The sequence below is a fragment of the Harmonia axyridis genome, chromosome 3, assembly GCF_914767665.1.
Source record: "Harmonia axyridis chromosome 3, icHarAxyr1.1, whole genome shotgun sequence".
NCBI classification, from domain to species: domain Eukaryota; kingdom Metazoa; phylum Arthropoda; class Insecta; order Coleoptera; family Coccinellidae; genus Harmonia; species Harmonia axyridis.
The window spans coordinates 26,701,267-26,715,581 of NC_059503.1; the positions used below are offsets into that span (position 1 = coordinate 26,701,267).

The window sequence follows — 14,315 nt, forward strand, 5'->3', positions numbered from 1 at the left end:
TCAATTGAATATTTTGAAATCGAAACAAATAATTTCGTCATTTTCAAATGATCAATGTGAGTATATGTACTGAAAACAAACAGTTCAGCTGAAAACGTCAAAATTTCATATGAATGATTAATGGAACGGGTACATTAAGGTCGTTCAAACGGAAAATTCAAACTCGAATAAAGCCATAAGTATTTAAGTTCGTACTAAACTTTGTAGTTCTTGCCGTAGAACATGAATCTGCTATAAAAATCAGGGATTTCCATTTCAAAACTTACCCCCATAGTAAAAAGTAAAACCAACGACTCATTCGGTCTTTTATAAGAAAAAAAAACATAAATACAAACTTCTTATTCAACATTATAATTTCATCTGTTTACCTATTGGTTTATATTTTCAACTGATCCTAAATAAGTTGAAAACTAATTGTATTGAAAAAGGCAAAATTGAATTCAGTTTTTATTTATATGATGTTGCTATGCCTCGAAGATTCGTAATACGAATCTGAAGTTTATGCCGAATATGAGAATAATGGAAGAAACATATCGTACTTTTTGGATTGCAAATATTTGTGTTGTTTTCCCAGGACCATTGAGACTGTAATTGAAGGCAAACAAATCGTTAAACACACTTTTTTCCTATTCATAATCAGAAATAACAATACCCTCATCTCGATTATTATTCCCATCAAAAAGTCGTAAAACGAATGTATAAACCCACTTATCAGTTATGTCATCTCCGCTGAAAGCTTACATTGACTCATGCCTAGTGGGTCTATATTTAATATTGCAAATATGCTTTTGTTATTCAGGTGACGGTGTGTAAATTGATTTTGAATATGGATTAGGTACGTTAGTAGTTACTTACGGAAGTGGAATACGTTTAGAAATAAAGGTTGTCTGTCTAGCACTATCACTGATGTAGGAAAGAACTGTCGCACAATAGATTTCTAGAATGCATATCGGCCATAAATTGAAATTTCCTGATAAGACGATTAAATAAATTCAGGTATTGGTCCCTTATATTCCTCAACCGCATGCGTTCGAAGTCGTAAATAAAAGCAGATTTCCGGTATTCAGTCATCGCGAAAATAAAGAAATATCATGACCTCGTTCCTCGCAATAAGGGGTTAAAAATAAAAGCAATTTTCCCAGTTGGGTGCACTCCCTGAAAGGGCTTTTCCTGCTCTATTTAGAGCGGTTTGAACGGAAACTATCACCAGTAATTTGACACATTGATTGTGTGGTGTAACCTCTGGTGTAACTTATTGGTATTTACAATGATTTTCACTTTCCATAGTATAAATTGCTATCGTTTCATGGTGGAATTTTGGGGCAATTTTAATTTATATTCTTGCTTTTTATGTAAAGTACAGTGCATCCCATTTTGGGTGAGACAGCCAGGTTTCTCGCTTGTTATTTAAGATAGAGCCTTGCGGTTTTCACGTTCCTGTCCTACTTTTTCGTGAAACTCAAGTTGGTATAATCAGATTTTGCATAACTGTTTCCGTTCAAGAGATACAGGGCGATTTTGGAAATTGATACTTTTCAGACCCCTCCATTATCCTCCATTAAGTTATTAGAAATAATGCTGAGGTAAAAACTACTTCTGAATCAGAATTCTGCGTAGACTCCAGTGGCGTACTTAATTTTTTTTTCGGGGTATGGTTTTGAAGATTCAACACAAACCTACATTTTTTTAATGGAACATCATGTATATCATTACTTCGTTGAATTCGTTATTTTCTTCTCTTCAAAATGATGTATGATACTATGTAGGTAGGATGTTCAGAAATGTTAAAAAAGACTAAAATATCAAATAATGATGATTTTTTGTGAATGGGCCATGAATTTCCTAAGTTTCAATAAGAGGATTATTACTTTTAATTTTTAAAAATAGTAGGTCATTGATGATACAAACATCCTTGTTGTTATTATGGCTACTATGCATTTGGGAGCATTGTTTTATCAAGTAGGCATTGAAGAGAAAAAAACCAATCTGATCTAGCTGTCATCGCTATGAATTATTGTTATTATTATTGATTCTTTTTTTATATGATAAATCCATTGCCCATTAACAGAAATTCATCATTATTTGATATTTTAGTGTTTTTTAATATTTCTGAACATCCTACCATCATAGTATCATAGATCATTTTGAAGAGAAAAAAATAGTGAATTCAACGAAGTAATGATATATATGGTGTTCCATTAAAAAAAATATAGGTTTGTGTTGAATCTTCAAAACCATACCCCGAAAAGAAAAATTGAGTACGCCACTGGATTCTACGCAGAATTCTGATTCAGACGTAGTTTTTACCTTAGCATTATTTCTAATAACTTCGGAGATAATGGAGGGGTCTGAAAAGTATCAATTTCCAAAATCGCCCTGTATCTCTTGAACGGAAACAGTTATGCAAAATCTGATTATACCAACTTGAGTTTCACGAAAAAGTAGGACAGGAACGTGAAAACCGCAAGGCTCTATCTTAAATAACAAGCGAGAAACCTGGCTGTCTCACCCAAAATGGGATGCACTGTTCAGTGCAGGCTCATCCAACATAGCTGTTACTGATTTATGTTTATGATTTAAATTTCGACATTCTCCTCAACTTAATTCCGCATAAAAGGAAAAATTTTGAGAGCTTTTTATCGATGATCACCGTAAAAGGTTGTTCACAAAGTGCAAAACACTGTAGGTGCATGAAACCATTATCTGGATCAAGGATCTTCAGTTTTTCTGATATGCTTTGTGATTTTTCAAAAGTAAAAAGTTATACCAGGTCACTCAATAAATCTCGCCCAGGCGCACATCCCAGCAGGCAGATGGTACCGCCACATCTGATGTTCCTTTTATTTCCATTATTTTCATATTCCATCTATGATCTTCTGTGAAATGATGTTCTGCCAGGATCGTTCCATTTCTTATCTCGGAATCTCCCATCACAAAAAACAACATAAGTCGTTGGATGCTGGGATTCCGATAGATGTAGTGTATCTTGACTTTGCAAAAGCATTTTATCGAGTGCCAAGGAGGAGTCTACTCCATAAATTGAGCATTCTGGTATTCGAGGATCTCTACTCAAGTTCATCGATTCGTCCTTTTTCTGTTGAGTCATTTCATCCCCTTTGAAGTCAGTGCTGAGCGGTGTACAACAGGGATCGGTTCTTGGGCCCCTCTTGTTCATTTTATATGTGTCGGATCTACAATCTGTGTTAAGCTCCCCTTCCGAATCTTACGCAGATGATATAAAGCTGCACAATAGGTCGGAGTGTCATCGAACTCTCTTTCCTGGTAAAGTGGTGCCTTGACTAGTTGAGTAGTTGCTTCCACTGAATGTATACAAGGGACGTGTCCTGTATTTGGGCAACAATAATCCGAGACGACCTTATTTCATTGATGGTGTTGCCTTGGATAGATGCCTGGGCCACGTCGATCTGGATGTTGTTGTGAATGGCGACCTACCTTGGAGTCCTCACATTCTTAATATTTGTAATAAAGCAAAACAACGGCTTTATACGATCCAGCAGCAGTGTTTAAGAGACAGCCATCCGGATATCGTTGCTGCACTTAACAAGACATACATTCACCCAATCCTGGAGTTTGCTGGTTCTGTCTGGCATCCCTGGCTTCAACGAGATGCTCAAATGCTCGAGTCTCTGCAGCGGCGTGTCACACGGTTGCCATACGGGGTGTGAAGACCTACTTACCAGAATTGCTTGAACATCATGTGTCTTGACAAATTTTACGGATCGTAAGCATCGATGAGACATAATTGTAACGTTTAGAGCATTGAATAGTTTCTTCGGCTCCAATCCATCGCATCTATTTGAGTTGAACACCAATCATGTAAGAGGGCATAACTTGAAATTAGTGCGGGAAAGATTCCATATGAGATCCTGTGAAAATTTTCTGAGCAACTGAGTATTGGCCTGTTGGAATAAATTTACGCATGATGTTGTTGGAGCTCCTTCGGTGAACGTATTCAACAATAGGTTCGACATTTGGAGGACAAGAGTTCTTGCATAGAGTTAATTATATTTTCATATGTTGGATATTTCAGGATTTCTTCTTCATTTTATATTTGTGTTTTTTTCTCATTAGGGATTTATTGTATTTTTTTGTTTATTGAAAGTTTTATAGTTATACAGGGTTGAACTATTTAGAGGGGCACTACAGGGATATCGAAAACCGTAAGAGATACAGGGTGGCTTAAATTACAAAAAAGTTGCAATATCTAGGGATTAGTGTGTTGGTGTTAACAGATCCAAAATATCCCGAAAAAACTGAAAACCGAAATTCTTTTTTTCTGTATAACTCTTTTGTTTCTGGAAATAACTTCACGAAATTCGTTGGTTTGTAGCCATTATCCAATATAGAGATTCTGATGGTGTTGTCAGATTTTTTCTGTTCTCCATTGTTTCAGAGACGCGATAGGCAATTTTTTTTTCTTCTGAACGCCATATTGGTTCTTCTTATGAGGTAATAAAGAAAAAATTACGAATTCAGCAATGTATCACACTCGAGTCTAGCTACGCAAATTGGAACTTCCTTTTTATTTTTTGTTCAAGTAGTAGGCTGGTGCCAGAATTGTCAAATAACTTGTTACTTCGTTCAGACGTTAAACCATCACTTGAGTTTTTTCAATTCAAGACATTGCCAGATGGACGCTATGTATAGAGTGCTAGCACCAGCATGATTATGTAATTAATAGGACGTTACTTATTAAACAGGTTTGTACAAAAATTAATTGAAAGTTTCACTTAACAACTGAACGAAGTGACAAATTATTTAAACAAACAACAACAACGAAAAAAATATAAAGGAAGATCCAATTTGCGTAGCTAGACTCGATATTTTTGTAAAGTGTGACACATTGTTAAATTCGTAATTTTTTAAAGAGAAATTTTTGATAAGAAAAAAGTTTGACTATCGGGTCTCTGAAACAATGGAAAACCGAAAAAATCTGACTTATTTCAAGACTTAAAAATTAAAAAAGACCAACTTCACATCATGTTTTTCTCAATTTCTGAGCGCTGGTGTCATAATCTTTTGAGGAATCGTATAAGTTACTTCAAATTCACACTATTTTCTGCTGAAAAAACTGCCATCTCATCAGGTTGACACTAATACTAATTGAATACCAAAAGAAACAAATTGAAACATTTGTTCGAGAACCAGTAGAGCCTGAAGTAGTGAGCATCTATTTAATGTATTCTTGATCTTATCTCAGGTATACTTAAGTATACCACACGAATGTTAATCACCATGGGCGGTTCAAAGTTACACAATTCAAGTAGCAGAGTTTAGTCAACCCATTCATTAAGATATTTGTGCGTTCTGAATGGAAATTGAAGACAATACTCCCATATTATATATATTCAAGGTCGCCTTTGAAACTTTTACTATTTATCGATTTATTCTCGATAACAAACATAATTTAGATCATAGGATTTCGAAAAAACTCTTGTTAAAACAGCTCGATTCACGGAAAAGAGGGAATCATTCGCTAAACAGTCCCTGATACAAAGCTTAAAATTTCAATAATACGAATTTCCAGCATGTCTTACTCGAATACGGCCACCTTATTCACCAGACTGAAATATTGCCGCAGAAAACGGTGTCTAGGTATCCATCTGGCCCAATATCCAGATATGGGTTGGCAGTCAGCATACTTGTCACTAGACAGAAGATGACATCATTCGTTGTGATGATTGAATTGTCGAGCTATCAGCATGCTTAAGACAGTTACCATTGCGATCACGTATTATTCCTTTTCTCTGCACGCCACGGTCGTAAATTCTATGGGAAACACGTATGCAGTCGTATATACAGTCAGATCTTAATTGTGCGTAACTACCAGTAAATATGAAGACTAGTACATTCGTAAGATCTAAAATATTCGATAAAGGATCATCAGGTGTAAAATTTAATTTTGTGATTCTTTTCCATCTGCTTGTTTATATTTGATATATGCCCTGAACATAATTATGGAGCAGGGAGGCGAAGTAAGCGGGCAATTCAAATTAACGAATATTCTATTGTATTCAAAGTGAAAACGCACATGGTTTCACTTTAAGGGTGTACCGGGTTTTTCATCATAATTTGACCCCCCCTTCAACTTTGTTACTAGAAGAGGTACAAAAAAATGTTTTCTACAAAAGTTTCACGAAATTGACTAGTGTTTTTTAAAATGATTTCACAAAACGAAATATATACAGAGTGGGCGACATATTCATAGCAACTTCATTTTTTCAAATGGAACACCCTGTATATTTCTCTATATTTGACTAGCTCTTTTTCTCCTGATTTCGAATATATAACATATGTGTGGCCTATCTTCCTTATTCTGAGTACCACAGAGTTTCAAATTTTAAGAACTAACTGGCATGCTAAGTAATCAGTTTTCAAGTGATCATCAATCATTAGGGATTTATTGTATTTTTTTTTTGTTTATTGAAAGTTTTATAGTTATACAGGGTTGAACTATTTAGAGGGGAACTACAGGGATATCGAAAACCGTAAGAGATACAAGGTGGCTTAAATTACAAAAAAGTTGCAATATTTAGGGATTAGTGTGTTGGTGTTAACAGATCCAAAATATCCCGAAAAAACTGAAAATCGAAATTCTTTTTTTCTGTATAACTCTTTTGTTTTTGGAAATAACTTCACGAAATTTGTTAGGTTCGTTGGTTTGTAGCCTTTATCCAATATAGAGATTCTAATGGTGCTGTCAGATTTTTTCTGTTCTCCATTGTTTCAGAGACGCGATAGGCAATTTTTTTCTTCTTGTGAACGCCATATTGGTTCTCCTTATGAGGTAATAAAGAAAAATTACGATTTCAAATTTTAAGACTACCTGGCATGCTAAGTAATCAGTTTTCAAGTGGAAGGCTGCGATAATTCAAAATGCCCTTTTTTTGAGTTATCTCGTTGGCAACGATATACGACAAACGTTTGTCATTGAATGAAACTATTCATCGAATATGCACCACACAGAAGCGGAAAAATTTGAAATATTTTCGCTTTATGTGGGGAACAATAAAATAAGAAAGCTACAAGGAAAAGGAAAGCTACATGGAGTTGCATCACAATGATCCAAATCCAATTTATAGTGAAAAACATATGTCATATTGTTCCCAACGAGTTAACTCAAAAAAGGGCAATTTGAGTTATCGCAGCCTCCCACTTGAAAATTGATTACTTTTGCCAGGTGGTTCTTAGAATTTGAAACTCTGTGGTACTCAGAATAAGAGAGATAGGCCAAACATATGTTATATATCCGAAATCAGGAGAAAAACAGTTAGTCAAATATAGAGAAATATACAGGGTGTTCCATTTGAAAAATGAAGTTGCTATGAATGTGTTACCCACTCTGTATATATTTCGTTTTGTGAAATCATTTTAAAAAACACTAGTCGATTTCGTGAAACTTTTGTAGAAAACATTTTTTTGTACCTCTTCTAGTAACAAAGTTAAAGGGAGGGTCAAATTATGTCTCTCTCTCTCTCTCTCTCTCTCTCTCTCTAGTTTCTTCAGTACAGATTTATTTATTTATATTTATGCTTGAAATAATAAACATAAATAGTGGGAATATATGTCATTTTCAGTAAGCAAAATCAAATTTAACATGATACGATTGAAAAACCTCTCAAATTTCAAAGTGATATAAAACAAAAACTATAAATTCTTTGTGAAAAAAAAAATCATTTTAAACTATCATAGCAAGGTTTCTCCCAAAAATTGAAAAAATCGACCAAGCTATTTCTGCACAGAATCAAAGTGAAACTGCACTGAAGATGTGAGAAAGATAGTGTACTCTGTACACCCTTAAACAATACCATTATTATTTTCGGAATCACCATTAACTTCTTAGCAAATTTGATATGTATATGTGTACGCATGACTTCCGCTCAAAAAATAAACACAGTTTTACTTCAGGGTCAAATTGCTAAGTGACTGTTGTATGAAAATTAAAGCTATCAAGTTCGTTTAATTTTGAATGTTAATCAAGTCAGAAAAAAGGTAATTTATTAGTTATTTTTTATTTCAGGATAACAAGATTAACGTTTCAAAAAAATTACTAGTCGGTGTTGTGATATGAATTCAATTTTGAACTAACTTGGTCTCTGAATTTTCTTTCAAACGATACACAAACGAATTCTACAAGTTACCTCATCTCACTTTTAACTATTTGACAAAGAATTAAAAGGTTTTCATTTATTCAAGCGAATTTATTTCATCTCACTTTTAACTATTTGACAATGAATTAAAAGTTTTTAATTTATTTAAGCGAAACCATGCGTCGGTTGAAATTAATGCGAAAGATCAAATTTGCTCAGAAATAATAAAATATTTTTTTATTCAGTTGCTGTGCAACATCTGATTGAAACGCACGTGTAGTGATTAGAAGAGCGTAAATCGAGTGTAAATATTGAACCCGCAAAATCTTACGACGCAGATGAATTTGAGGCATTCTGTCTCCCAAGAATGTCTCAACAAAGTGAATCCTCAACAGATACTGGTCTGGAAGAACCAGGAAATAAGGATCCCAATTATACGATCGTGACGCGAAACAAGCGGAAGAAACGAACAAAAAACCGAGATGATCCGGCAAAAAAAGTCGACGATAAGAAATCGCCAGAGATAAGATTAGAAGAACCACAGCTGCCAACAATTCCGCGAATAACACATGAGTCATCAAATACCCTGATGGAAACATCTGAAATCAATAACCCTACCACAACACAAACAAAAACAACAACAAAACATTCTTTCAAAACATATGCGAATTTATTTCACATAACACCTATTCCTAACACAACAAGACTTCAAGTCGCCGATCAATGGATAAAATTGTTCCCAGATGGACGCGATATAATTACCCAAACCACACAGGGATTTATTGTCAAATCAAATAATTCCAAGGACAATCTCACAAAAGCGCTAAAACACATGAAGGAAATGAAACTAATCAACACCTTTTGTGAAACTTCAACCAACACCTCAGTTCACAACAAGCCCAGAACTCACTTGGAATCATATTCAGCCGTAATCTCACAGGTGGAAATAGAAATAAAAGAAGAAGAGATTAGTAATTTTCTTAAGAAAAACCAAATTACACACCGATATTGTAAGAGAATTATCTCAAAGAAGACAAACAAACCATCCTTATTTATACGCATAATAACCAGTGAAGTAAAATCATATGAAAAACTAATTAATGAAGGCATCTTCTTCAAATGCAGACACTACATTGCCAAGCCAAGCTACCCACCTGATCCAATACCAGTCCCTTGTGCAAGATGTTCTCAATTTACCCACACAACGGACAAATGCAATTCACCAATAATTTGCAGCAAATGTGGACAACAACACAAGGAATCAGAATGTACAACAAGTTTACCACCAAGGTGTACTGCGTGTCAATCCACAGAGCATGTAGCATGGTCAATAAAATGCCCAAAAAGACCAGTTAAGCCCATAGAAGGTATTCCAAACATCAAAATAAGATCAATAAACAAAAAATCAGCTGATATGGATATTAAAAAAGTGGAAAAAAGCAGAATACACAAAGCTATTACAATACATGATCACATCATAGAAACATACATACACAAAATCAACAAACCCAAAAATATTGAAAGACAACAACTGATTCAAAAACTCCAGAGACGCTTCATCGACAGCTACAATATTAGCACGGTACCCATGGACTATGGACATATAATCTTCTCAAATTCGACAAAAACAGCTCTGAATGCAATTGAGGTAGCGGAAAGAACTTGCTTGCGTAAGATTACAAAAATGAGACATCCCAACAACCCACTGCACAATCCATCCAATCAGCTTTTATATCAGACAACAGGAATAGAACCAATACTGGAAAGAATGCAAAAACTAAGCAAAAAATTCATCAATAACCAAGATAATATCAATATAATGGAGCCATTGATACAACATTACAGCAGACCAACTACACCAAAGGCAAAGTTGCCAGCTTTGCCACTTTTCGAACACTTGGAATCACTAGGATGATATTTATTTTTATTTTTTTAATACTTATAAATAATATGTTATACAAAAATGTATGCAACTGGCTGGAAGACTGTGGTCGATAGCCATTTGATTTATCAATAAATTTAATTTCTCTCTCTCTCTATTTTTTTATTTCAAGAGAAATCAGTAGCGTACCGTGCTTTTCTCCAAAAATGGTAAATGCAAAACCTGTACGGAAGCCACTGGCAAAAATAAATGCATTGTTTGTACATCAGAAATGGTACCTTGATGCATTCAAAACGTGTTACAAATTTCATTAAGTAGGTATTATCTGCAATAATAGGTAACATAGTATAGTTATAAAAAATTATATAAAAAAGAAGTTTAAGAAAATCGTTCATATGAAGTTTTTATTTTATATTAGCATGTTTTTAAAGAACACCTGTATATATAGAAATCTGTGAATTATTTCAAGTTGATCCCACCATCGAAATCCTATTCTTATCTAAGTTGTCTCTGTTATAGCTTTCGGGCCACCTGTACAGTCCATAATTTTCTGGCGCATAATTTTCGTGTAATTCGATATATGGATGAACGTTCGCTTTGTATAAATATTAAAATGACAGAACGCCCAATGCTGTTCCCATTTTTCCAAACGTTTAATCAGGACTTATACTCAGATGTTTTATAGAGGTGTGTTTGCCTGTGTGGGTTCCTCGAAATAGCCGAACGTGGTAGAAGTGATTTAGAACCGTCGGTACCAACACGCCGGTAAGAAGGTCTCATTTACAGGTGACACCCTGTATATATCGGCGATAGGGGAATCTTTTGTTTGAGGAGTAAAATTGGTGATTCAAATTAGCAGCATTTTGAAGTGTGGTGATGGCATAAGTGTCATATGGATATGAACTATTTTTTTGTGCTATTGTGAGGTGGTTTTTGAGATGTCACTGAAAAAAGTGGATTATTCTAGTGAGTATTCATTATTGTCGATATTCGTTAGGATGTTAGACTGTAATTAACGCACCCTTACCAAGGTCATGCGCAGATTAACATAAAATTATCCCCTGCCTTTGTTTTTTTCATAATCAATTTAACACTTTAGATTATTTCTATTTTTTCGAAAAATAATCCGATCTTGCCATGTGCCAGAACTTACTTCACGTTGAATGGTCATTAATAATTCATTTTTATTGAGGTTGAGACAGTATTATTCAACCATTACAATTTCATGATTCTAGCTATATAAATAGATTCGGATTTTTTTCAATCACTAAATGTTACACCATCTCTAATTATTTATTTTCTTTAAAACTCCTTAAAATGAATAATGGTGAAAATCTCAGATAAATCGATAGTCTCTAGCGTAAAATAGAACGTAGGTACTTACTAATTTTTGAACTGATCGCTGTATACTGCTTAGATCGAAAACAACTGCAGTAAATCTTGCAGAAATATTAGAAGACTACACTTTCAATATAAAGAAAAAACAGGGAAGATAATGAAGAATCCATCAAGAAACCTTTAGGCAGAGATAATTCAAAAAAAGGTTTTTCATAAATATCATAGAATGATTAATCCTTCACAAGGCTTAGGGCCAGTTGCACCATTTGCTTCAACATTGATTAAAATTTGAACATTGATTAATTTCTGATTTCTCTTGAGAAATCATAGAGTAATCAACGTTTAAATTTTTAATCAATGTTTAGGCAAATGGTGCAACTGGCCATTAATTTTCAAATCAGCTCGTTTGTCTAGAAAAATGTGATTAGCTGCCAAACTTTACCAGAAAAAAGAAAATTAAATTGCAAAGCTTTTTCGACCGAAGAGTTTTTGAGAATTGAGATGGTCAACTATTAGAATAAGCCAGATGGGTTGCAAAATTAATTCTTCCAAAAATGCTCCTTTAAATTGGCATAGCGTGGCAAAAAAGCAGCTGAGAGCTCTGCAATTTATCACTTCCAAAAAGAATTTGATCTTCGGGAGAACTTCAGTTGGCGGGTGGAATATTACTCAATATTTTCCAAAACTTCTCATGGTAGCCTGAAAAACTTATCAAATAGTAAATGGCTAGTGAAAAATAAAGAAAATGAAGATTTATGTCATTCAACTTATACCTCAGGTAAATTGATGGAAAAAGATCGTTAAATCCAAATGTAAGAACTTACAGACTTTTTTGTTTGCACTTTCAAACTGAGGAAGAGGAAAAATTTGCGGTGCACTTTTAGTTTTCAAAAAAAAAAAAAAATGCCTGCATACGCTTACGAATAGATTGTTTTTATTTAGTTTTTGGATCATTCGCCTTTGTCATGGTAATTTATTAATAGTTCATCAAGTGTACACGACTTTTCTACCCGTTCATCGATGACTCACACCGTATATTTCAAGCCGCAGGTCCATTTCGGAATCAGCATGCAGATTTATCATCGTCTTGCACAACCACAAAGGGTCGTAAATAATGTTGACGCAAGACATGAACTTTTATGGCAGAGAAGTTTTGTCTTGCTCTTTGCTGCATCCAAAATATTACTGATGAATTTATGGATGACGAAAATATGATACTTCCCACTTCTCGGAAAAGTCATACGTGAAGCTGACAATTGGTGATAGTGTCATGATGACGAAGGCTTTGAGTAAACTTTCAATTGTGGTTATCACTTACTAAGTATATACAAATTTATTGTAGGAAATGTTATTATTTTGTCATGGATATTTTCGTAGGATGATATATAAAATGACAAAACAACTGACTTGAATTGAGGAGCTTATTCAAATTCGTATCGAAGGAATTCAGCATATAGATTTTCACCTCAGTATATTCAGTTCAGTTAGGAATTCATCAAGCCAAATAGCTTCACATTTTAACCAACTACTTGACTCAAAAATCAAGCTCGTGAAAAATTAAATACTTGAGCTTGACTTGACTCGATTTCAAGCTACTTGATATTACTTGAGCTTGATATGCACGCGTCGCACGGAATATATTTCTGCAATCTCGTGCGCGCTTAGACTGAATAAGCGCCGAGAGACTGAAGCATTTGCCACTGTGACTTTATTAGTAGTTTTCTCACATTTCTATTAAATCTATTGGTAGTTTCAGAAATATCTTTCCAAACTTGGCCAAAATGGCCAAGAATTTTTTATCAATGCCAGCATCTTCAGCTCCTGTTAAAAGATAATTTTTACAGTAACAAAAACCCGCAATAGGTTAGGCGACAAATCTATAAGATGCCTCATGTGTCTTAGATCCTGGATGGAAAATTATGGAATAAAACAGAGCCTGGAAGTTTCTCGATATTAAGAAACTTTTGATATGATCTATAGTGATTTGATTCATGTTTCAATTTAAAACAAGTTTATATTTTCGGTTTTTTTATACAAAAAGTTTGATAAAAGTGTTTTATGCAAGGTTCCTTCTCATTTCATTATTTTTTTTATTGAAGTGACACTACATCAAAAAACTGCTAAAAAGCAAGTAGCTTGATATGATCCAAGTATGGAAGAAGAACATTCTACATTGAAAGTTGTATATATCGAATGAATACGCATGAAATATATAACTTTTTCAAAAAATAATTGTCAAAAACTTGACACCCCTACTCAAATTTCGTCCTTGTCGTTTATACTCGCATCTTGGCATTTTTTTTTTTTGAACCTCCTCATAAATTCTGTGGTTTATTTCCATGTAACAGCTACATAGGTAGCTGAATTTTTGGAAAAAATCTGGCAAATTGATTCTGGTATATCGAAATTTTACAAAACCATTGTTTAATCTTCCAATTACATAAGAAGCTTACAAAATTTTAAATGAACAGTCTTTATGATATTTTGCCACTGATCTCTCAGTTCGATCAGATGGCTACTTTTTTAAATGATTGAGACAACAAAATTTCACTATTGGAAAGACAAAATCCTTTACCAATAGGTAAAGAGGATGGCTTTACCTTTCGATACTATAAGTCTATACGTTACGCATTTTATACCTGAAAAATAGTTCAAATTAGAATTGATTCTTGAGACAAAGACATATCGAATTAAATGATATTTAATAACCATGTCCTTTACTTTAGCGACTTTTGAGTGGAGTTTATGATTGGCCAGACTGACCACTCATATCTTTCATCACATCTCGCCTAATTTACTACTTCTGGACATGTGTTTTGATTAAGTTAATTCGTTGTCAGTCTTATATAACATATACAGTGGAAATTTTAGAATTATACAATCGATATTTTCATCCATTGTAAAAACATACGTAAGTTGAATTGACAAATGGAGCACTGTAAACAAAGTAAATGATAGATAAAGCACAAATTCTCTGCAAGTTA

General features: G+C 34.0%; 1 protein-coding gene across 2 annotated transcripts in view; it reads left to right on the forward strand.

The window, feature by feature from the left end:
• Positions 1-10,639: 10,639 nt before the first annotated feature.
• LOC123675734 (aminopeptidase N-like) overlaps positions 10,640-14,315 on the forward strand; it is a 42,230-nt gene continuing 38,554 nt past the window's right edge. The window contains exon 1 of one of the 2 annotated variants that reach the window (XM_045611217.1): positions 10,640-10,959. In XM_045611217.1, coding sequence (XP_045467173.1) covers positions 10,932-10,959 — 28 coding nt within the window. In that variant the 5' untranslated portion in view covers positions 10,640-10,931. The remainder of the gene's footprint in view (positions 10,960-14,315) is intronic. The other variant, XM_045611223.1, reaches the window with a different exon arrangement.